Source organism: Periophthalmus magnuspinnatus, chromosome 8 (assembly GCF_009829125.3).
Source record: "Periophthalmus magnuspinnatus isolate fPerMag1 chromosome 8, fPerMag1.2.pri, whole genome shotgun sequence".
In the NCBI taxonomy this organism is placed as follows: domain Eukaryota; kingdom Metazoa; phylum Chordata; class Actinopteri; order Gobiiformes; family Gobiidae; genus Periophthalmus; species Periophthalmus magnuspinnatus.
The window spans coordinates 14,634,180-14,659,937 of record NC_047133.1 but is presented as its reverse complement, the minus strand read 5'-3'; the positions used below and the strand labels follow the sequence as shown (position 1 = coordinate 14,659,937).

The window sequence follows — 25,758 nt, the reverse complement described above, 5'->3', positions numbered from 1 at the left end:
GCAACATAGTTTATGTTTTGTTAAAAAAAAGTTTGTCAGTGGTTCGTGAAAGTGGGACACTTTTACTATGAGATGTAGTGATGCAAGTGATCATCTGAAAATTTAACACTTATAAAGTTAAAGTGCTGTATATTGACATCTGTTTCCAGTGACGTGCAGTCAGGGGAAACCTCCTTGTCATCAGAGAGAGAAAATAAATGAAATGGTTATATTTATCCAATGATTTGTACTGAACTTTTACTTTTACTGTTCAAATACTGAGCAGAGACGTGGAGAGGCACCAGCCTCGTGCCTCACATGGACTGACTGTGCTGTGCTCAGTGACAGCTGCTGCTTTAATGCTGTGAAAAGGCCCCGGGTGAGCCACGCAGTCCCTTGGCCATATGGTAGGGGGCGCTCGTGAGCCTAGGGATTCTTGCAACTCCTGAGGTAGCAGAATAGTGACAGCAAGCTACAATTTAGAGTTAGCAAGTCAAGTTTAGCAATCCGTTAACTTTTTTCTTCTAGTCTGGCCCTACTTTTTAAATGGAGGAGGATTACATATTAAAGCTCAAGCAGTTTTCTAAACTGGACTTTCGGTAGAAGCAGGAGGTTATAAGTAAAGGAAGACCAACACTGGAGCAACAGGGTGTGCTCCAGACTATGGGACGAAAGACTCTCTCTTTTCAAATAGAGTGATACACTCTAAAGGTTGTGTGGATGTGTTTATTTCAAACTATTAGAGCTATTTCATTCATTCAGAGCGTTTATTTTGAAATCATTTTTTATTCTGGCCCCAAGTCACTTACTATGAGAGAAATTGTCCCGGGGCCAAATGTACTTGCCGACACCTGGTTTATATGTTTGTAAATGTGATTGTGAGGCCATTAGTGCCTCACCATGAACCTCACGCACTTCACTGTCTGTTTCCCACCTTGCCTCCCTCATTGTTGATTGTGAGAAATCATTAACAATTACGTCTTCACATAGATGATAAACATTAATCATAATTAATAATGTATTACTAAAGGCAAACTGAGCAAATTTGTTATTTCAGAAGAGCGTATCAAACTGTAGCCCTTTGTATGACTCAGTGCTCATGAAGTAGCTCTCAGCTTCAAAAAGGCCGGTGACCCCTGGTCCAGATAGAGAGTCTCCCAGGCCTGTGGGGTCTAGAACAATGACCTCTGTTTTTTCAGGGTTAAGCAGATAATTGTGTCATCCAGGTTTTTATGTCCTTCACACAGGCACTAAGTCTGTCTACTTCAGTCTGTTCTGGTTTCATTGAGAAGTTCAGCTGTGTGTCATAGCAGTGGAAATTAATGTCATGTTTTCTGATGATTTTACCCAGTGGCAACATATAAAGTGTGAACAGGATTGGTCCAGGTACAGAACCCTGTGGCACACCGTGGTCTACCTTAGAACATGGTGAGGAGCTCTGATTTACATGAACAAACTGGTACCTATCAGATAAATAGGATTTAAACCAGCTGAGGGCTGCCCCTCTCACACCTGTGTCACATTTTAATCTCTGTAGTAGAATATTGTGGTTAATGGTGTCAAATGCTGCACTGAGGTCCAACCGAATCAGGACTGTCATCAGTCTATTGTCAGCAGCTAATAAGTCATTTGTGACTTTAAGTAGTGCAGACCAGTTGTACAGATTGAAAATGGCTCACATCGTTGGTTTCAGTATGCAATAGTTTATCTATAATGTTTCTGACTGTCGCTCCAGGGAAACAGCATGTAGTAACATTGAATGAGCAAATGTTTTGTACCATAGAGTCGCCCACTATTGCATTTGATGGGGTGAATAGAGATTTTTTTTTTTTTTTTTAATGGTGGGGGAAATTAATGGGAAATTGACGTCAGCAGTGGGTGGTCCCAGCTGAGCTCCATTCAGCTGCTGTGCTGTGGTCGTAATGTTACGTGGCAAGGATTTGAGAAAAAATACATTTTGAGAAAACAGCCTTTTAAACAAATAAAATAATAAATAAATACATCTTTAAATTAATACATGTATTGATTAAATATTCAATGGAATAACCCTCTCTAGGTGTATATTGGACTAGTGAAGGTGTGCATGTTGAAAGATCATACGCACACAAATGGAAAAGGATGTCTACACTGTCTCACCTTAAAGTGTATGCGACAGGTGAGACTACACTTTTCCTGTAAATGTAGTTTAAATGTAGTTTTAACATGGTCTTTTCTGGCGTTCCCTATTTCAACAGTTTTGGTGAAGTTTATAATTTCCCTCCTGGTTGGACATGGGGCATCATGTGATGTGCATAGAGGTAATTCCGTTACGGTTACCGAGCAACCACACAGTACTAATTTACCCAATACTTTACATCTGACAAGTACACATACATGATTACACCTTTATTTTGTTAAAGTTTTTTGAAAAACAAGGTATAAAGAAACATACAAAATACAGGGAGTAACTGTGAGTTCTAAAACAGAATCTCACCTCTACTTATGTGATCTACACATAATCCCACCCAAAATGCAGTAACAATGCTCAACGGACACATTTTTTGATAAATTTAACAAAAGGGAAGTGCCGTTATCTATTTGTATTATTATTTCTATTTCTTTACTTTTCTGCACAAACTGCCACTGAGAATGTATTTAGTCAAGTCATTTCCTCATAATTTACACACAACTGCACATATTCATGAAAAATCTCTTTCATAATGTTAATCAATTAATCTGTACATTATGAAAAAATATTGGATGACATAAGAGTAACTACAGAGCCCCTAAAGTCTCCTAAAAAAGAAAAAAATGTCCTGATATGATCCATAAATGAACACAGAGCAGCTTACTCAACCTTTTTATCACTCACCACAAGATGGCGCACAGAAACAATGCAATGGTCCAAAAAGGGCTTTTACTGATACTGATGCTGATATCAGTATAACCTTAAAGGTGCTCTGTGCAACATTTGTAGTGCAGGGTACACCACCTGCTCTTTTCTATGGAGATAGTAGTGTTTGCCTGTAATGTTCCACATATTTGTACCTTGCATTAAATTCCGCAAGTGTTTTATTGATCAAATTTACATTGTAATTTACTGCGTGCAGGGCTTGTCTCATCATAGATCTAACCTGTGAATTTGCCCGGAGGCAGCAGGAGACAAGGAGACAGGCCCAGAGACAGCAGCAGGAGACAAGGAGACAGGCCCCAGAGGCAGCAGCAGGAGACAAGGAGACAGGCCCAGAGGCAGCAGCAGGCTGAGGTGGTCAGTGCACATATAGTCTCCCTTGCAGTTTGGTGAGATCTGAAGACAGTCATTGGACTGAGTGCATACAGCAGTAAGCGACAGTGAAGACACATCAGTATACACAGCTCTGTTGCATCAAAGACACATGTTAGACAGGTTAGATAATAATGTATTTTTGACATCTATAAATTGATGCACTTACTCCCAGGTCACTTTTTACTTACTACTTACTGTTTTTTTTCTGTCCAGAAAACAAGTGGTCTGGACCTCATCGAGCTATATGGTGCCATCAACCTGGCATCAGCAGTCTCTGCAGCACTTCTGTTGTGCCTTTTTCAAAGTGCTCCGAGGGCTGCAGTTGCTCTGTGTATAATCTGTGCTAGGGGTAAGATCTGATGGTACGCAGCCAAATATTTTCTTAGGGGGTTGTAAGTAGGAATGTAACAATAACTGAGATATTGTGATATTGTATTGTCAAAGGTCTCACAATAATATATAAATTTACAAGCTCTTTTGCTTAAATGTGTTGTTTTGCAGCAGCAACAGTTCAATTCAATTCAATTCATTTATTTTTGTAACGCCCAAAATCACAACAGCAGTTGTCTCGAAGGGCGTTCATGTTTTGGTTGATGGGGGAAACCGGAGTACCCGGAGGAAACCCATCCAGACACGGGGAGAAACATGAAAAACTCCACAGAGAAAGGCCTGGTGACCCGGGGATCGAACCAACCTTCTTGCTGTGAGACATGAGTGATGCCACTCAGTCACCGTGCCGCCAAGACACAAAAAACAAAACAACAGGAAAAATCAGACACAACAGGAAAAATCAGACACAACAGGAAAAATCAGACACAACAGGAAAAATCAGACACAACAGGAAAAATCAGACAACATAAGAAATCGGCCAGGCGAGGGGGAGAAAGACCAGACGAGGAGGAGGAGAGCCGGGCGAGGAGGAGGAGAGCCAGGCAAGGAGGAGGTCCAACTATCATCGGGGCATCTGAAAGAGATACACTCCACAGGGGGAGTGGGACAGGGGACAACATGTGAATAGCATTGCTGATGAGAAAATAGGACAAAGTAGAGGATAGTGCTCAGGTTGCCATACTTCCCCCAGCTAGTTACTCCTACTGCAGCTTATCTTATCCCGGGTTTTAATGTCCCTAACTCCCTCACTAAGTAACCTGGTCATAAGCTATACCGAAGAGGAAGGTTTTAAGCCTGGTCTTAAATACAGAGACTGTGGGGGCCTGTTTAACATCAGCAGGGAGTTGATTCCATAGCACAGGAGCTTGGTAACTGAATGCTCTCCCTCCCACTGTACTTTTGGACACTCTAGGAACCACTAATAGTCCTGCATTCTGAGAGCGGAGTGCTCTGTTTGGCTGGTACGGGACAATAGCATCTTGCAGATAGGATGGGGCCATACCGTTTAGGGCTTTGTATGTCAGGAGGAGGACTTTGAATTTGATTCTAAGCTCGACAGGAAGCCAGTGCAGATATTTTAGTACAGGACTGATGTGGTCTCTTCTTTTAGTTCCTGTTAGGACTCTGGCCGCTGCATTTTGGACCAACTGGAGGCTCCTTATAGTACTTTTGGGGCAGGCGGCAAGCAGGGAATTACAGTAATCAAGTCTGGAAGTAACAAATGCATGGATGAGTTTTTCAGCATCGTTTTTAGGTAAAATATTTCTAATTTTAGTTATATTTCGCAGGTGAAAGTATGCGGTTTTACAAGCTAGGTTTATATGGGCTGTGAATGAGAGATTTTGATCAAATAGGACTCCAAGATTTTTTACAGTAGGGCTAGAAGCTATACTCACATTGTCGAGTGAGATTATCTGGTCTGACAGAGAATCTCTTTGACCTTTGGGACCAACGACAATGACCTCTGTTTTTTCAGGATTTAAGAGCAGGTAATTCAAGGTCATCCAGGTTTTGATGTCCTTCACACAGGCACTGAGTTTATCTATTTGATCAGTCTGATTTGGTTTCATTGATAAGTACAGCTGAGTGTCATCAGCATAGCAGTGAAAATTAATGCCATGTTTTCTGATAATGTTACCCAATGGCAACATATACAGAGTAAATAGGATTGGACCAAGCGCAGATCCTTGTGGAACACCACAGGCTACTTTAGAACAGGGAGAGGTGCTCTGGTTTATACTAACAAACTGGTACCTATCTGATAGATAGGATTTAAACCATTTGAGGGCGGTCCCTCTGATTCCAATGTCACATTCTAACCTCTGCAGTAGAATGTTGTGATCAATGGTGTCAAACGCTGCACTGAGGTCCAGTAGGACCAGGACTGAAGCCAGCCCGTTATCAGCAGCAAGTAGTAAGTCATTTGTTACTTTAAGCAGTGCAGTCTCTGTGCTGTGGTGAGCTGTGAATCCAGATTGAAATTTTTCAAATATATTATTGTCCTGCAGGTGGCGTCAGAGCTGTTTCACCACAACTCGTTCTAGAATTTTTGAGAGGAAGGGAAGATTAGAGATAGGTCTATAGTTGGCTAATTCATCAGGTTTTAGGCTAGGTTTTTTCAAAAGGGGTTTAATCACAGCATACTTAAAGGACTGAGGAACGTAGCCATTTTCTAACGACATATTTATTATGTTATGGATGGAATCTATTATTAGGGGGAGGGCGTCTTTGAGGAGTCTGATTGGAATAGGGTCGAGCAAACAGGTTGATGGTTTTGACGACATGATGACTGAGGTAATCTCCACCTCATCAACAGGAGTAAATTTATCTAATATTATTAGAGGATCCATGTGGGACATTACAGATTGGATTAGCTCAGAGCTGATTTTTGGAGTAGCTTTGTTAATTTTGTCTCTAATGGTTGTGATTTTGTAATCGAAGAAGTGAAGAAAGTCATCACAACTAATGTTCGAGGGGATAAGAGACTCATTAGCAAAACACAGTGGGAACTGGATTTTGACAATAATATAGCACCAAAGACTTGTTGGGACCTTTTGAAAGGAAAAAGTAGCATTTCTTCAATGCTCTTAGCATCTCCATAATATCACAATAAATATTGTATTGTGAAATGAATATTGTGATAGTATTGTACCTTGAAATTTACATATTGTTACATCCCTAGATGTAAATTGGGCTAGCTATAGACAACACTTGACTTTGTAATAGACATATATTTACCTTAATTTGCCTCACATATATTTCCAGTCTGCTTACCTAGATGTAGCTGTCTAGAACAGGGCCACTGTGCTGTAACACTATAGAGCAGTCTCCTGTACGGCCTGACATTTATACTAATATCCCACCAGCACTGAGAGTCCAAAGTCCCTGATCTGCCCTGGTCTGGTCTCAGATCAACACTGTCCTCCTGTCCCCTCTGTGTTATATAACACAGTCCTTATCAATGACATGACCGTCTGACCAGCCCATCAACAAACAAAGCCACGGCAACTCAACTTTTTAGCAATGCCAATTTTATTACAAAATAAAAATCCAGTTTCTTAATTCACAAAAACAGTTTCTGTTCGTATGTTATGTCTGTTGAACTGCACTGTGCAGTGTATAGGACTGGGGGTCTTAGACATCATTTATCTGAAGCATTTATTTAAAGTTTATCTGCATTTATTGAACACAAATAACTGAAGTGAAACTAAAATTTAAGTTTTCATAGTAGTGTATAGTTCCTTATCACATTATGATAAAGAGATGGTGAGCCAATAATATTTAGGCTATAATGAACAAATCAATGTAATGTTGAAATATTCATTTGGAAACTGTCCTAATGCATATTAGGGGTCTGTATTATAATCTATACTCCGTAAATGTTATCACACTTTAGCCAACTGGGATACATTCAAATGCAGTAGAAAACAGGAAAAATATTTATAATATTGAAGTATCCTTGCCTATTTGCTGTGACTATTGATGTTTTCTCTTATATGCCTTTGTACTTAACTGTCTGATGTGAGTATTACAGATACATTTAGTGCAGATGATGACAGCTGTGTGCATCGTGGTTTGGAATAATAACGCAAGTGGCAAAATTTTGCTTAGGGCCCCCTGAAAGTTAGACCCAGCTCTGCGTCCAGGTAGGTCCATGTGTGTACACTAGTCTATGTGTCTTATACTTGTTCTGACACAGCTCAAGATCATTCTACAGCTATTCAGAAAAGGTTAATTTCTGTGCAGTGAATGCGACTTTAATACTAATACCTGCTCAAATGAGTACTACTACTACTTTCGATACTAGTTTTAGTATCAAGTAGTATCTGATTGTCGTAACGGTGCGGATAGGACCAAAGGATGCAGACCAGAGCAGTTTTAACAGTGTTTATTTACAGCGGTGAAAATGCAGTCTTTAAACAGGTCACAAGAGCAGGTACAGGAACCGGGGAGCGGGAGACGGGTCAGGCGGGTGCGGTGCAGGTAGAGGCGGGCAGGACAGGACCAGGACGGGGATAGAAGCAGGTGCGGTACCAGGGCAGGCGGATCAGACGAAGACCAGAGCGGGGAGCGGGTGACAAACCAGAGACCAGGACCGGACAGGAGACGAGACGAGCAGGAGACGAGACGAGCAGGAGACGAGACGAGCAGGAGACGAGACGAGCAGGAGACAAGACGAGCTGGAAGCGATACCGGGACTGGAACGTGGCGGCAGGAGCTGGGCGAGTAGAGGCAGGAATCTGGAGGGTGCATAAATCCAAATGAGCATTTGCCGGAAAGTACCATATAACAAAGCTTAGCAAGAAACATTCACGTTTTACACGCGGACGGTCTGGCACCGAGTGTAGACTGCCAAGCCTTCTTGTACTCAGCAGCAGGTGGTGGTGATTAGGCTGATGCACCCCAGGTGTGCACGGGAGGAGTCAGGCACTCCACCCAGCTCCAGACACACAGGTAGGGGAGGGGGAGAGAGCACGGGAGGACAGGGAAACTGACATCATGACAGTACCCCCCCCCTAAGGTCCACCTCCTGGTGGACCCCCAGGCTTGTCAGGATGAGCGCGGTGGAAGTCTCTCACCATGTCGGGGTCCAGAATGCGTGCCCTGGGCACCCAGGATCGCTCCTCCGGACCGTAACCCTCCCAATCGACGAGGTACTGGAGGCCCCTACCACGGCGACGAACGTCAATCAGGCGGCGGACGGTGAACGCCGGGTGGCCGTCAATGACTCGGGCGGGCGGTGGGGGATCGGCCGGAGGGCACAGGTCGCTGGTCCGGACTGGTTTAACCTGGGAGACGTGAAAGGTCGGATGAATCCGGAGAGACGGGGGTAACTGGAGGCGCACCGCCGATGGATTTATGATCCTCATGATCTTAAACGGTCCCAGGAATCGGGGGGACAGCTTACGGGAGTCCGTCTTCAGCGGGACCGTCTTGGCGGAGAGCCAAACCATCTGGCCAGGTTGGTATACGGGCGCCGGGACACGGTGGCGATCGGCCGTCGCCTTAGTGCGCGCTCCAGCCCGAAGAAGGGCCGCCCTGGCCTTCTTCCAGATCCGGCGACAGCGCTGGAGATGGCGCTGAACAGACGGGACGGCGAGGTCCCTCTCCTCCGTGGGAAAGAGAGGGGGTTGATATCCCAGCGATGCCTCGAAGGGGGACATACCAGTGGCGGAACTCACGAGGGAGTTGTGAGCATACTCTATCCAGGGCAGGTGAGTACTCCAGGTCGCGGGGTTGGCGGAGGCTGTGCACCGTAGGGCCGACTCCAGGTCTTGGTTGGCCCGCTCCGTCTGCCCATTAGATTGTGGATGGAACCCGGACGTGAGGCTAACCGTGGCCCCCAAACCGTCGCAGAAAGACCGCCATACCTGAGAGGTGAATTGGGTCCCTCTGTCGGACACGATGTCCACCGGGATGCCGTGGAGTCGGAAGACATGACTGGTCAGCTGGTCGGCAGTTTCTTTGGCTGTGGGGAGCTTAGGCAGGGCAACGAAATGGGCGGCCTTGGAGAAGCGGTCCACAATGGTGAGAACCACCGTGTTCCCCTGGGAAGGGGGAAGGCCCGTCACGAAGTCCAAGGCGATGTGGGACCAAGGGCGACGAGGAACTGGGAGAGGATGCAAGAGACCAGAAGGGGGTGAGTGGGAGGCCTTGGCCCGAGCACATACCTGGCAGGCGGCGACATAAGCCCGGGTGTCTGTGTCCATCGTGGGCCACCAGAAGCGTCTCCTGAGGAGGGAGAGAGAGCGACCGGCACCAGGATGGCAGGCGAAACGGGAGGCATGGACCCACTGGAGCACCTGAGACCGGACAGAATCGGGAACAAACAGTTTACCTGGAGGGCCGTTACCTGGGTCGGGGTCGTTGGTCTGGGCCTCTCGGACGGTGTCCTCGATATCCCAATGGACCGCGGCCACCACACACGAGGAGGGAATAATTGTTTCTGCGGTGACCGGGCTATCCTCCAGGGCGAACTGGCGGGAGAGGGCATCGGGTTTGACGTTCCGAGATCCGGGGCGGTAGGTGAGGAGAAAGTTGAAGCGGCTGAAGAAGAGGGACCAACGAGCTTGACGGGGATTGAGGCGCCTGGCGGACTGGATGTACTCCAAGTTTTTATGGTCGGTCCAGACGATGAATGGTTGCTCCGCCCCTTCGAGCCAGTGGCGCCACTCCTCCAAGGCCAGCTTTACGGCAAGGAGCTCCCGATCCCCCACGTCATAATTGACCTCGGCCGAGGACAATCGCCGGGAAAAGAAGGCGCAGGGACAGAGGCGGTTGTGGGGGTCGAACCTCTGCGAAAGCACGGCCCCCACTCCCGAGTCGGAGGCGTCGACCTCCACGATGAATTGCCGTGAAGGGTCGGGCTGGTGCAGGATGGGAGCGGAGGTAAATAGTCTCTTAAGCTTCTCGAAGGCTGTCTGCGCCTCAGGAGACCAGGCAAACGGCAAAGCAGGAGAGGTGAGTTTAGTTAAGGGCGAGATAACCCTACTAAAATCCCGGATGAAACGTCTATAAAAATTGGCAAAGCCGATAAATCTCTGGAGCTGTCTCCGGCTGGTAGGAACGGGCCACTCAGTGACAGCCTGGATCTTTTCAGGGTCAGCTCTTACTTGGCCCCGCCCCACAATGAAGCCCAAAAAGCTGACCTCCTCTGCGTGAAACTCGCATTTCTCAGCTTTCACGAACAGTTTATTCTCGAGGAGGCGCTGGAGAACCTGGCGAACGTGCTGATGATGCTCCTGGGGGGACCGCGAGAAAATCAAGATGTCATCCAAGTAAACAAAGACGAATCGGTTAAGGAAATCACGGAGCACATCGTTGATGAGGGCTTGGAATACGGCAGGGGCGTTGGTGAGACCGAAGGGCATAACCAAGTATTCGAAATGTCCCAGGGGTGTCTTGAAGGCCGTCTTCCATTCGTCTCCCTCCCTGATGCGCACCAGGTGGTACGCATTCCGCAAATCCAACTTTGAGAAGATAGTCGCACCGTGGAGGGGCGTAAATGCCGAGTCCAGTAAGGGAAGCGGGTATTTATTCTTTACAGTTATATTGTTCAGACCCCGGTAATCAATGCAAGGCCGCAGGGATTTGTCCTTCTTAGCCACAAAGAAGAACCCCGCTCCCACGGGTGAAGTGGACGGGCGGATGATTCCGGCAGCCAGGGACCCACGGATATAGTCCTCCATTGACTCGCGTTCAGGTTTAGACAGGTTATATAGCCTGCTAGATGGTAGTGGGGCACCCGGCAGGAGGTCAATGGCGCAGTCATATGGACGGTGGGGCGGTAAAGAGAGGGCCTTGCTCTTGCTAAAAACCTCCCCCAGGTCGTGATATTCAGCAGGCACCGAGGACAGATTGGGGGTGTCTGGGGACGGATCAGCGACAGGAACGGACCTCCCGGCCGGAGGGAGGGCGGACCGAAGGCACTTGGCGTGGCAATCGGGACTCCAGCCCGAAACTCCGCCCCTGGCCCAATCGAAAACAGGGTTGTGGGCGCGTAGCCAGGGGTAACCAAGGACCAGAGGAGAAGCGGAGGAGGACAGGACATGAAACTGACGGTTCTCTTGGTGGTTGCCGGACAGAATAACGGTGACAGGTTCTGTGATGTGAGTGATGTGCCCCAGAAAACGTCCATTGAGCCCCTGGGCATTTAAGGGGCGTTCGAGGGGCTCCAGGTAGACCCCGAGCTGCTCCGCGACTTGGGCATCAATAAAGTCCCTCTCAGCCCCGGAGTCGATAAGGGCGGAAACGCATAAGGTCTCTGTGCGAACGCACAGGGTGGCGCTGAGCCGCAGTCTATTAGAAGAGTCCAGGATGTGTTGCTCGCCCACCAGTACTCCCAGTGCTACTGGTGGGCCCCCCCTTTTGGCCGAACTGGGCAAGTGACCACATAATGTCCGCGCTCACCGCAGTAGAGGCAAGCCCCGGCCAGACGACGCCTCCGTTGACGCTCCTCGGCCGACACAAGGGTCCTGTCGAGTTGCATGGGCTCATCCGGCGGGGGCGGGGCAGCGCGTGGCTCCGGCGGGACCGGTGACCGGCGTCTCTCTCGGCGACGAGCCCGTAGGCGGTTGTCTATACGGTGAGTGAGGGAGATGAGGGTCCGCAGGTCGGGGGGTTCGTCCCGGGAAACCAATTCATCTTTCAAAGTCTCGTTCAGGCCCCGCACAAACACAGCCCGCAGCGCGCTGTCCGTCCAGTCCAGCTCCGCCGCATGTGTCCAGAATTCAATGGAATAATCCGCTACCGTCCTGGAGCCCTGGCTGAGAGTCAATAACCGGGAGGCAGCATTGTCCTGGTAGTGCGGGTGGTCAAACACCAGCTTAAACGTGGACACAAATTCATTAAAATCCAGGCTATCCACAGACGTCTTCATTAGGCGCGCCTCTGCCCACTGGAGAGCTCTGCCCCGGAGTAATCCACATATATATCGGATCTTGGTGGCCCCCGAGCTGAAACGAGAAGGGCATTGCTGGAACATGAACTCGCACTGGAACAGGAATCCGCGACAGAGGTGAGGTTGTCCAGCATACGGCTCCGGATCCGTGCCTCTCGGCTCCGGGAGGCGTGGCGGTGCTCCGGCTGCAGCAGGCGGGGTGACGAGGAGCGCGGCCACCTGGTGGTTAAGCTGTGCCACCTGCTGGGACAATGTCTGATTTAGCTCCAATAGAGTCCGAATGGATTGTTCATGCTGACCCAGCACCGCCTCGGGGTGAGAGTGCGTGAGGCGGCGCGTCTGGTCCGGATCTGAGCCTGCTTGGTCCATAGTGGCCAGACCGTTCTGTCGTAACGGTGCGGATAGGACCAAAGGATGCAGACCAGAGCAGTTTTAACAGTGTTTATTTACAGCGGTGAAAATGCAGTCTTTAAACAGGTCACAAGAGCAGGTACAGGAACCGGGGAGCGGGAGACGGGTCAGGCGGGTGCGGTGCAGGTAGAGGCGGGCAGGACAGGACCAGGACGGGGATAGAAGCAGGTGCGGTACCAGGGCAGGCGGATCAGACGAAGACCAGAGCGGGGAGCGGGTGACAAACCAGAGACCAGGACCGGACAGGAGACGAGACGAGCAGGAGACGAGACGAGCAGGAGACGAGACGAGCAGGAGACGAGACGAGCAGGAGACAAGACGAGCTGGAAGCGATACCGGGACTGGAACGTGGCGGCAGGAGCTGGGCGAGTAGAGGCAGGAATCTGGAGGGTGCATAAATCCAAATGAGCATTTGCCGGAAAGTACCATATAACAAAGCTTAGCAAGAAACATTCACGTTTTACACGCGGACGGTCTGGCACCGAGTGTAGACTGCCAAGCCTTCTTGTACTCAGCAGCAGGTGGTGGTGATTAGGCTGATGCACCCCAGGTGTGCACGGGAGGAGTCAGGCACTCCACCCAGCTCCAGACACACAGGTAGGGGAGGGGGAGAGAGCACGGGAGGACAGGGAAACTGACATCATGACACTGATTTTCAATACTTTTGACAACTCTAGTAGTGAGACACAAACTATTAAAATTATTTAAAAAATGTTTAATAAATCAAAATCAAATCATCATAATCAAATATAAAAAACAGACAGCACACAGAAGACACAGCCTCTAAAAAGCACAACTGTCAAAATTTCTTTCCACATTCAATAAAAAAAACAAAAACATAAAACATGCAGAGGCACTTTGCGTGTAGGAAGACAAACAGCATTTTTGAGGTAAAAATTCACATATTCATTCTTATACAATATGGACTCAAACAAAAATAGTTATCTAACTATTTTATCAAATATGGCTTTAAACTCCTTCAGTTCAACTTCCTGTTTTCTTCCTTTCACAAAACTGCAAAGTTTTTTCTTTCCTTACTCGTACCCTTTCACTTTTGTCTGACAGAGGTAGTAACTGTTTTACAAACTTCTATTCACAACCCATAGTCTAGTTTTTAAGTTTTCAAATGGCTTGTATATTGCCCTTCAAAAATTTTTATCACAACAGGCCAATGTATTTTGCCAAACCCACTCATGTCATGAGGTTGTTTCATTACCATAAATGTTGTGTCTTGTTTCATTTGTACATTGAGAGCTCCTCTGTCTTTTTTAAGTCAAAACACTTTCAAACACACAGACTCCTTCTCTCTGCAGTACATTCAATAGGTAAAGTTCCCACCTTTCAGCTTGCATTTTGTATTGGATGTTTATGGATATTATTACATAAAATGGCACACGTCAGTGATCAAGAGTTTAATAACAAGATCCTACCTTTAACAGTGCAAGAAGTATACTGCCAGTACACTACTACACTACACTACAAGTATTATGCCCTAAGTAAAGTAATGTTTCAATTTAGAGACAAAACTGAGCTTGAACTGGGCTAGTTCTGATGCTTGTCTGGTTTTGCAATGGCACAATATTTATGCTGGGTGTTTACTGACTACAAGTGCACCCTGCCACATTGACCTTAGAGGAGTATAAGTGCGGTCCAGCTGAGGTGCGGGTCTGTGAAACAATCTACAAGAAGACTATTTTTCCCGGAGACAACAGCAGAACCCACATGAAACCACATTGCTTCACTCAAATACACTGCAGTTTTCGTAGTCTGTGTAACAAGCAATCTGCAAGTAACTTGCTCAAAGTATTTCCAGACCCACACTGCAGTTAGTGTAAACTCAGTGTCAGTACTACAGATACAAGGTCCTAAGTTCTATTGCCGCACTGCTTTTCCATGTTGCTATGTACTTTGCTTTTGGGTGCTCCGGTTGTCCCTCAAAACATGCAGTTAAAATTGCCCATAAAGCAACTTCATCTGATCACGTGCAATTTTCCCTTGGAACACCTATTTGTGTAATGACAAAAACACACTCAGAAAGCTTGGTCAGATGTCCATGGATAAACTTGTATCCTGTTCTCTTGGCCCTGTTAAACCATCATTGGTCTGTGGACAGTCCTGTTTTTAGGTCTCTGGTCCGCCTGTGGATCTTGGGGGTACTTGGTTGCCCTCTAAATTTGGGATCCTCTCCCTCTGTTCTTGGGTCACTTGGTGGTGCGGTGCACTGCAAGGTCCAGAGGCTCCCTGGAAGGAGTGCACCAGTCATCGGCCTCCAGGGTGAGCTTGTAGTGGCGCAGGGCGGACTTGTTGAAGACGGGCAAACGCTCCACCGAGTCTGTGGACAGGGCCTGGGGACAACAGGAGGTGTGGTTAGGCACTGGGATAGTAACTAGAAGGGTTACATGAGCTAAATATATATATTTTACATAAATGTATTCTTATATAACAAATATAATACAGCCATTCACAGGCTTTTTACAAGCACGGTGGGTTAGGTGTCTTACTCAAGGAGCAGTATGCTAATGAACAGTGACATAAATTGAACAGGAACAAATTGAATAGAAATTCTAGTGCTAAAGTGCTCATCCTCTGATCTGAAAGTTGGCAGTTCAAATTCCACTCTTGACATAAACATCCACTGACCAACAGGTTGGCGGGTGATTCCAGCTCCCATAGATTTATACTGTCCTAGGACCAGACACTTGACCTGCCTCGCTCTCACTGTACACTGCTCTGTGAACGGGTGAGAAGTTTCTGGATGTACTATGAATTATGTCATTTGTAAAATAGGAGCCAACATAAAGATTTTTAAATAGGGCTATAATGTAAAAATGACTGCTCTACAAACCAACCAATAACACACACAATAAAGTGTCAGTCAGACTTTTAACTGTCCTGTGTTACCTTCAGATGGATAACTGCGTCAGTCCCATGGCCCTCCATAGAGTAGAGCTGGAGGTCTCCCTGGAAGTAGCGGGCGTAGAGACGTGAGAGGGGCAGACCATAGCCAAATCCAGCCTGTGACAAAAAAGACAGGTCAGCGGCTCCCCTACTACTTTTCTGTGCAGGGGTAGGGGGTAGGTGAAAACAGACATTTTCTAAGCCCTCAAGCCTCAAATGTACACGGATAAAGGATTACTCAAACATACACACATATCAAAACACGGCAATTAGTACGGCAATTATGAGGGAACAGTGTTATAACATGGCTAAAAGCTCATAAAAGTTTTTTTGCATCTCCCCTTCTCTTCTTCAAATAAAATGTATCCCATTCCCAGTCCTGAATAGTAAAACACATGGACTGACCAGTGGTGCCCGGTGCTTGTCTTCTATGCTGGGCCTGGGTGCTGTAGAGTACATGTAACTGAAGAGGCGCTCTGTTTTCCTGAACGGTACTCCTCCACCTCGGTCACTCATCTGCACAGATGACAATATATTGTTAAAGAGGGGGTATTTTACTTTGGGGTATTAAGGAGTATTAAATCAGACACAGGCTCTTTAAGTTACAATGCTAGGGTGTTAAAAAGTAGTTCAAAAGCCTGTATAATACCTAATATCCGGGTGCCACTAGGCCAGCTCTGAGCCTGAGGAGGTAAACCCACGGCAGCGATATCTCTGCCTGGCGTATCGTAGTGAATGGAAGGGATAATAACACTTTATGAGCTTTATGTAAGCTAGTACAACAGTGCCAATGTGATTAAGTATATTTGTCTACAAGCTCCTACTGGTATTGTGCTACTAATACTACTCTGACGAAAGGATCAAGGGAAGTAGGGGAAAGTTCATTGGTACTTTTCAATGAAGCAACAGGCTATATATAGTACTGAGACATTTAGGAAACAGTTGGAATATGTAATAGCTCTGAACTGCTTGCTACTACATATTGCTGCTTGTGCTGCCAGGTATTGCAAAAAAATAAATAAAATTCATTCAATGATTCACTCTTCACATGTTGCTTCTAAAATATTTATAATTATATTTATTAGAGTTGATTAAAACTGTGCCTGTTCTATAAAATGATATATAGATGATGATATACAGTATAGGCAGAAGGTATGGTAATCAATTTGGGCGCACACAAAATTGGAACTAAACCCAGAGCCACAGTCTTCATCAGGACTCAACTGGGTTAAAAGTAGGACAAATCAAAATGCTCCCTAATTCGGTTGCATCTAATTATAAAGTGATTTATTTTCAGATTATTAGGACTTAAGTTGTTAGCTTTACTGTGACAGCAAAACTCTGGTCTCTGGTCTCTCATTGCGGTGAATAAATAGGATGTTCAGAATGCATAAGTTAAGTGCCTTTAAGGTTATGCAGTACACAGCAGACATATTGTATCAGAAGCTCTTAAGGTCAAAATAAATCTGAATTGGGGCAAGACACATTTTGCTCAAATAGGGAATGGGACAAAAAAAAAAATCAGGTACAGGGCCTGTAATATTGTCATGATATTGTCTCATATTTAGTGGAGTCCTCCTTACCCTGATGGACAGGTCCTCTTGCCCCAGGCTGACGAGCACCCTGACAGGGGGCAGGGAGCGACTGGCCTCGTGGGTCTCTATGGTGGCCCTCATGGCATTCTGCACATCAAATAGAATAGGTTAGTATCTGTTATGTTGATACATTACAGCATAGTTCATCATTGCACATTATTGATAAAAGCGATAGGTTGGGTTCACATGAAATCACAACACTGTAGATTCACCATTAATATATATTATATAGTTTAAACTGAGAGGACAGGTCAGAATTCTGTGGTTGTGTGGCAGCACATTTTTTGTCGTGGTTTATGGTTAATATCTCTGTAATTACTGAGTCTATCCACATGAAACAAAAACAGGCACAAAGTTCATTGTCTTCTCTCTCAGTATAAATGCCACTGTTGTCAGGTGAAATGACTTTAAACCATAAGATTAATATGACAAGTTTGTGGACCCAACCCCAAACAAATAAGTTTGAATATTTCTTTAAAACAGGGAATCTCCCATAGAGTTATATAGGCCCCTGCATATGAACCATAAATATGTTTACAGTGATAAGAGGTCTCTCCTCACATGAAAACATGTTGGTATGAACTTGACAAACCAGAGAAGTCAGCTAAGTCGTGTGACACAAGATCTTGTTTTGCTTTGTTTTTTTGTCAGTCGTTGGGCAAGACATCGTGCCGAAGTATGAATGTTGTTTGTGAGTGAATGGTGTTAGTGTAAGAAGCTGCTGCCCATCTCACTTGAGTTTGACTCAGGGCAGCTGTTGCAACAGCTCAAACCCACTGAATATGGGGAGTGACTGAATAATGCAATGGTAAATGCTTACTCTTTCTTGTAAAAAGTTCCCATTGGGCACTGCAGTTTTTTATTTTAAATTAACATTGAGATTATGACATAATGATCCACAAATGTCATAGATTATAACTATATAGCAGACAAAAACACAATATGTCTTCTTTAACATTCAAAAGAGAAATATACATTTTAATACTTGAATTGCTGTGGTAATGGTCCACACTTTTCCATCAGTCTGAATGAAACTTGTGGATATGCAACTTTATTACTATAGCTACTGTGAAAGTGCCACATTTGTGCTTTACACCACAGCATGAAGAATATGAGTCACAAGATGACAAGGATTACCTTGAAGAGTTCGAAGAGCATGTGGTAGAGATGAGAGGGGATGTAGGAGATGTAGAGGGGCTGCTGGGGGCTGTTGGCTGGAAAGGGACAAACAGGCGTCACATTTACTTTGCCAGAAAAAAAAAAAAAAATCTAGAATAGAATAACCAGATAACCCAGTAATTTGATCTGATCTTTGGTGTGTGTTTACATGCACAAGAAAAATATGATCAAAAACACCTGGTAATATGTGTCTGCTGTGTGCTGTCTCCTTCTGATTATAATTTGCACTATTGTCCGAGAATAAGGAAGAGTGCATTAGCATGCTAGTTGTTAGCGCTATCATGACTGCCAAATTCTGCAAAGTATTGGTGCTTATGAAAACTTACTACAAGCACCGTAGCCCCCCTCGCACCTAATCAGTTCTTTGACCTGCTGTAGACTGGGACAAGAGAGATCCAACAGGTTTTGGGCAAAGACGATTTGAATTTGGTTGTTTGGAGAACTCAGATTTCTCTGTGCATGTAAACATAGTGACTGTTAGCTTTAGCCTGCTCTTGTTTACTCACCATTGACCTCCCTTAGCTCCAGCTCCGGGGCGCCCAGGTAGTACTGCTCACACAGCATCTTGGCACTGTCATAGGCATCTGCAGAGAGAGAGAGGGCACAGGTGAAGACTTTGGACTAATTACATGAATAAAATCAACAAGAAAATAAAGGCCCTTTGCTGTAATCATTTAAGTACACCCAGTGACCGATAAGACTATGTAAACAAAACGTGCTTGAGGCTGTTTTTTTTCTGATGTTTTTTTCTGATGTGCAGACTTTACTCACAGTCCCATTACATAACATTTTGCCAAAAATAAACTTTAGACTTTTTTGTACTTATTGCACTGAAAATCGTGTCCTTACTGTGACCAGGCTTGCATCTCCACAAACCTGACTCTTATTTGGCCTCTCCAACTTGTTTCCATGGAAACAAGTTGTTCCTTTGGATATAATATTCCACATTATGGCATAAAGCATATTTATCTTCATGTAGAATGTTACAAAGTATGGTTTTAACTCTATAATTATCAGTCACCTGCATGTTTCCATGGATCTATAAAGTAACTGTCAAGAGAATGTTTAAAACTGTGGAAGTGCAACGCAAATGATCAAAGACATCAGTACAGGCCGTTCAGTGCATTAAGGACAATCTGAAAACATCTAATATTATAGGTTTTGTGTGCATGTTGTTGTTTTTTTCCACTGAGCAAGCACTTAGTCTTTCCTTATTTCCTCTGTATTCTGCTTACCTCGCACAACCTCTGTGACATCGCACATGGAGTCGATGCAGCCAATGCTGTTAGGGTGGGCGGGGTTTGTGGTGCCACTGAAGACGAGAGCTGTGAAGGGGATATATGTAAATATAATTACAATGCAATTACTTTCATGAAATCAATATTACAAAAATGATTATTTGAATCTACTATTGTAGAAAATGAACTGGGTGGATAGTAGACTATAGTCATTTATTTGTAATGTTTTGTGATACAAGTTTCAAAGTCACTGTACATGAGATGATGTCCAGGTTTTCAGGGGCAAGGTTGACAGCTACTTTTTACCTTTACTTTATTAGAAATTGGCAGTTCAAGGGATGAAATTATCCAACTGATTCAAGTGAAGGTGTATGGAGTTTAAAAACACAGTGGAGCACATGACATTACAGTCTGGAGTGTTTTATGTTTGAGAGAAGAACTCAGCTTAAATATGCAGGATTTGTGTGTTAAACATGTGTGAATGAAACAAAACACAACTGTGGGTATGTTTTTGATGAGGAAACATAAATATTAACATAGATCAGAAATTAGCAAAATATAGGCCCTTCAAGTATCAAAAGAGACATATTGCTTAAAGGTGCACTGCACATTTTTACTGATGCAGGGCATGTCATCTGAAAGTCCCACAGTATAGCACCAAACACCAAAAAGGTGCCACAACGCAAGTGTTTCAAGGTATTTTGAGCAATATAACCACTCACACTATGCCATACTGTGGAACATTCCAGGTAAAGTAGTTACAATTCCATGGAGACGAGGAGGTAGCATATCTTCCACCAGAAATATTTAAACATTTGTTGGAAATTACAGGAAGTAGAGAGCGTTATTTTAGAGAGATCTATATTGATGGCATCACACCAAGGAGAATTCTATTCAAAGGTTAGGCACAATTTACACACAAGAACATTTTTCTTTAAACATTATTTCACCAAAATAAAGTGTTTTCTTATCATTTTATTTGTCAAATAATAATTCATGTGTGCATTAGAGGAGTTTTGTCCCTACATGTAAACCAGGTAACAGTTATTGAATTCCCGAGTGTGATGTCACGATTTCCAACCAGGAAGTAAAATTTGAAACCTAAAAATGAGAGTTGCCAAACTGGGAAAGAAATTGTAACTTTTTTAGTAAAATCTTAAATATAATGATCTTAAGTGTGTTGTGTAACCTGTCATAGGCACTCTAAGTACCAAAAATTGAAAGGTATTGAGGTATTACAAATCTTTTTAAGTCTTGTTAGTGTTGCTAACTGAGAGCAGAGGCTGTACTCACTGTGCTGGTTGATGAGCATGCGGATGGAGATGCGGCTGGTGTAGAAGCGGTCCAGGAAGTACTGCATGTTGTGGTCGGTGACAGGGTCGTACTGTCCAAATGTGTCCTTGTACTCGATCACACCCTGCGCCATGGTCGGAACCACCTCGTTGTGTCTGTTCCGGATGCTCTCCAGAACCTCCACAAACCTGCCCACAAGTCAAAGGCCTCAGCTACAACATGTCTACTATTAGTCCTGTCAAATTTATACTTTGCAGTGATTTTATGCTCTGGGGGTGGAGGCGTTAAAAAAATCTTATACCTAATATTTTTGCAGTACCAGTAGTACCCAAATGTTTTTAGTCTGTACTGTACTGGTACCTTCAAACCTCCCCAGCTCTTGGCACATGTTGACTAGTGGGCACACAAAAGCTCTCCTCACCTCTCCAGCACCTCCTGGTCGTCCGCGTTCTTGTCCAGAAACTCCAGGATTTCCAGCAGACTCTGGCAGTACCTGCACACGGCACAGACACACTTTCAAAATCATCTGACTGCTTGGTTTAGACCACACTTTTAGAGACAAACAGGTGATAGTTTATAGTCCAGCTACATTCACACAGTTTGTTCCTGATGTAGACTTGGTTTGGTCCTGCTGTAGTCCTGGTTTAGCACATGTAATGGAATCTTTTCTCTTGGAGGGTCTGCCACCTGATCATCTTCATGGAAAGGTTATTGCTTTGCTTAGAGGCATTCTGTCACTCTGTGGAATTATATAACATATAACATATAACATATAACATCTAACATCTCCATGGAGCAAGGTGAGGGACCCTCCATCAGAAAATGCATCTAGTTCAAGTTAAAAACACAAAGGAGACTCCAAGTATGCTTTTGTTGAAGAAAAAACATTGTAATGTGGTAAATAATTGAAAACAAAGTAGATTTTTCCAAGCATAACAAGAGGCAGTCCATGACTTTCTAGGAATCTTCAATATTACGCAAGGAAATGAGAGGAGGGGGAAAAAAGAGAGCACAGACAGAGAAAAGAGGTTAGGATGTAAACAGTGCAATAAATCAGAGCTGACAGCTAACGTGACATGAACTGCCCCACGCCCAGCCCTCTCTCTCTCCGTTCCCTCTCTCCAAAAATACACTGTTTACCGTGAACTCTTCTGTTATTAATACGCTGTATCATTTGAGCAGGTGATAATGTTTCTGGAGGAGTGTAGTACAGTACATGTTTACAGTCCTGGCTCACGTCAACAACACACTGACAAATCAACAGCCTGAGGTACAGTATGTAACTTTTCTGTTGGAGGGGCCTGCTACCCATTTGTCTAAAGGAGAAGTAGAATGTTCCACTGTGTAAAATTAAACTTATCCATCTCCACATCTACACTGTTTGTTTGTTTTTTTTATTTATTTATATACAGCAGATGTATAACTTTCCCCTTCACTTACTTCAATTATTGGCCAAAAATGTTAATAGTCAATATATTTGTTTTAATATCTCAATATTTCAGGCAGCTATCCTTTTTAGCCTCATTTAAATTGTTTCACTCCTCAGTGCGCTAGTAGAATGGAAGTTGTATGTTCGAATTGACAAAAGATTTACAACATGCCTGCTCATTTTTACTTGAGAGTGGTCAAAAGAGAAGAGATACATGTAGCTGGAAAGATATAGTTTCCATATTAATTCAATAACTGACAAGAAAAAATCCAAAATGCAAAAGAAAATCTAAAAATTAAAACTTTTCCATCAGTACTTGGCCTATATGTACTCTCCCCCTTGTCCCGTACAGCAGAGACCTGTTTTCACTGGCCTACACACATCACAGTACAGTTATAACCTTATGTAAGCCTGTTGTTTTGAACTGTACATGCTGTTCACTGGAGGAGGAAGAAAGGGGGCGGAGCTCTGGAAAGTGGGAGAAAGTTCACGCCGCTCTTCAGCCTCTGGAACAACTCTGCTTCTCTAAACCGACCAGACCACAAGCTGATCCGGGCCAAAAATAGAACTCAAACTCACGATACAAAAGGAAATGTGTTGCCTTGGCTCACTCTGTGCAGGTCAGAACTAGGGTTTTTAAATGTTAAATCTTATACTAATCGATACAAAAGCTAGTATCAAAACCAGATACTCATTTGAGCAGGTATCAATACTATATACTATATCAATAGACTAGTATATGCCCATGGACCACTGTGGAACCTACCTGGACCAGAGGGATTACACAGATATAAGGCCACATGGGAATAGAAAACAAAGTACTACCATTTAACATTAAAATTTACATTCTGTTGTCTAAAGAGTGTTTTTTATTATGATACTAGTACTTTTAAAATAAATCCAGTAGTCCAGGATATCTTAAATAATGTCCCCTATTACATTTGTACAAAAGATGCTAACCCTGTAGTTTAGACCTCTACAAACCTGAAATGCATGGGATTCTTGGATTAGTTTAAAGTTCATATTTCAATTAACTCAGGTGTTAATACTCCTTGGTGAATGTATTTGCGTGCATTTCATCTTGGCAAAATAAAGCATTGCGATTTTTATGTAAAAGGATGTAAACTTTTAGCCAAGTTACCCAAAAATGATGGGGTTTTTTTTTGGTTTTGTTCTTTTTTTCATTTTGGTTGCTTATTGCACTGAAATGCGTCCTTACTGTGAGTGTGCTTGCATCTCCATAAACCTGACTCTTACATGGTTTATTGAAGGGCTTCACATTATGGCACAAAATGTATCTATCTCCATGGAGAATGTTCCAAAGTAGAGTTTTAACTTTCTATTTCCATGGAATCGTGCAGGTGATGTACCACCTCCAGAAGGTTACATACTGTACCTTTAAGCTAGAATTTGTATTTATTTAAATGTATTTGACTTATTGTTCTTATTTGATTTGACTTGTTTTATTTATCGATCAAACTTAGCATTTATACCTTTTGTTGTTGTCGTCTTTTATGATCAATTGCACTTTGAAAACTGTTTTGTTTTGTAAATGTGACATAAAAAGTCGATTTGGATTTGCAAACTACATTGAATAAGAAATTGTAAGTGTAATTGTGTAATCTGTGTAAATATATGTGTTAAATAAGCCGGGGCGTACCACTGGTGTACCAGCTGCACAGAGGGCGTTGTTAGCAGACACTCAGGCAGCAGGTTGATCTCTTTCATGATGTTGGACAGGCGCACGGGCAGCTCCTGGCGCAGGAACACAAACGAGGTGCGTTCACAGGCATTGGTCGAACCTGGGAAAACACAGAACAAAAGCTAATGCACCCACCAACCATAGGACAGGCAGTTGAAACATGTGCAACAGTTAGAGAAATCCAAAAGTGTCCAGTTCAGGTTCATTCAGTGATGGCACAGATCATTCCTCACCAGAGCAGCTGTAGCGACACATTTAGCTTCAAATAATGGGCCATTGGAGTGGGCTATACAGTTATTTTTCATTTGAACTTCAAGTTGCTGCTCCTTGCATTTGTACCTCTATAAAGATGTTGGTGTGCGTTTTCTGTTTCATTTGAACAAATGAAGTTTCCAGTACAAAAGTAACGGTATTGTACATTTTTTACTGGACTGAATATGATTTGAGGGGTTATTTTAAGTATTTAAAGCGGACCTATTATGCAAAATCAACATTTCAGAGCTTTTAAACATGTTATTTTTGTTATTTTTGATCTCATTATTTAAAGAACAGCACAAGTGAGAGGTTTGTGCACAGAAAAAAAAAACATCTTCAACATCATAAAAACAGTTTTATTAGTGAAAAAGAGTTTTATTATTTAGAGCAGGTGTCAAACTCATTTTCACATCATCAAAATGGTCGCTCTCAAAGGGCCAGATGTAATTATAAGATAAATATAACCAAATGTAATGTAAAATAAATGCAACTACTTTTTCTATATTTATTACTCATTCAAGTTACAAATATTGCATATGGATTTGCATAGATATGAAAAAATGTCTGTGTAACTGTATATCTCCTGATAAACTGATATTTTAAGACAGTCATATGTTTTAATTTACTTTGTCGTGGGCCACATAACATGACCTGGCGGGCCACATTCTGCCCATGGGCCTTGAGTTTGACAGATGTGATTTAGAGTATGCACACTTTCAAACTCTCCCGCTCTCAGTTTGGAACATTTTAAACAAATCTGAGCCTTGGTTACTTCTCTATGTGATTAATTTGTTGTTAAAATCAGTTCTCACATTGGCTTTTGTCATATCAATGCATATTAACATCCAAAATATTCCCATAAAGAAGCGCATCATTACTAGATAAATACTCGTAAAAGTAAGCTTAATTCAAACAACATTCCATCAGTAACGCATCATTCCTGGTCTGTTTACTCACCGAAATCCAGAAATTGCTTCATGGAGAGCGGAGACGGGGAGAACTTTGAGAAGTGGTCGATGTGTTTGGGGACGTTGGCCAGCGCCGCCGCCTGCACCGCGCTGCGCACCAGCCTCATTCTGCTGCTCATCTCTTCACTGCGGCGCGGTCCGGGGTCAGGATCAAGTACGAAAGCGTAAACTGTTTGCAGTGTTTGGGTTGAGTCGTGTGTCTGGGGAAGAGAGCGCAGGCATGTTATTTGACTGAGTCCGTGAGCCAATGGGAGCGCGCGCGGGGAGGTGCAGAGCCAGTAGGATCCCGGGGGCGCGGACAGGGTGAGAGTAGTAAACACGCAGACTTACGTAAAGAGCTGTCCAAGTGTTTACCGGAAAGAAATTATTAAGCCATCGACAGAAGTAGGCTATGAGTTAAAGCTCATCTCTGCTTGGGACAGATGCCAGAATAAACAGATGCCTCAAATCAATGTCTTCGTTTTGTGTAAACTTAACCAAAGCCCTGAAAACCAAACTGAACTGAAATTATAAAATTGTATAGCGTCTGCCTGCTAATTTATCTTTTTTTCCCCCCCGAATGATACATCCCGAATGCAGCCATCAGACCAATTTTTCTTGGCCCTCAAGCTTCCAGGTGAATTGGCCCATATTTCTTCAAATAGTACTTTTTACTGTACATTTCTGAAAATCTACTTTAACAAGCCCATATCAAATATTTAATGTGTCCCACTGAGGATGTAAGTGTGAATAAAGATCTAGTGGTTCAATGTAAC

The 25,758-nt window shown here is 43.9% G+C and overlaps 1 protein-coding gene across 1 annotated transcript; it reads right to left on the bottom strand.

The window, feature by feature from the left end:
- Positions 1-13,142: 13,142 nt before the first annotated feature.
- Positions 13,143-25,205, bottom strand: LOC117375107 (pyruvate dehydrogenase (acetyl-transferring) kinase isozyme 2, mitochondrial-like). The gene is made up of 11 exons (XM_033971362.2): positions 24,993-25,205; positions 23,739-23,880; positions 21,071-21,142; positions 20,650-20,837; positions 19,354-19,443; positions 18,625-18,702; positions 18,077-18,153; positions 16,928-17,026; positions 15,750-15,860; positions 15,348-15,461; positions 13,143-14,791 (listed from the first exon to the last, which is right to left on the bottom strand). The coding sequence occupies exons 1-11, from the start codon at positions 25,120-25,122 to the stop codon at positions 14,648-14,650; spliced, it is 1,245 nt and encodes a 414-aa protein (XP_033827253.1). The 5' UTR covers positions 25,123-25,205; the 3' UTR covers positions 13,143-14,647.
- Between the last annotated feature and the right edge of the window lie 553 nt (positions 25,206-25,758).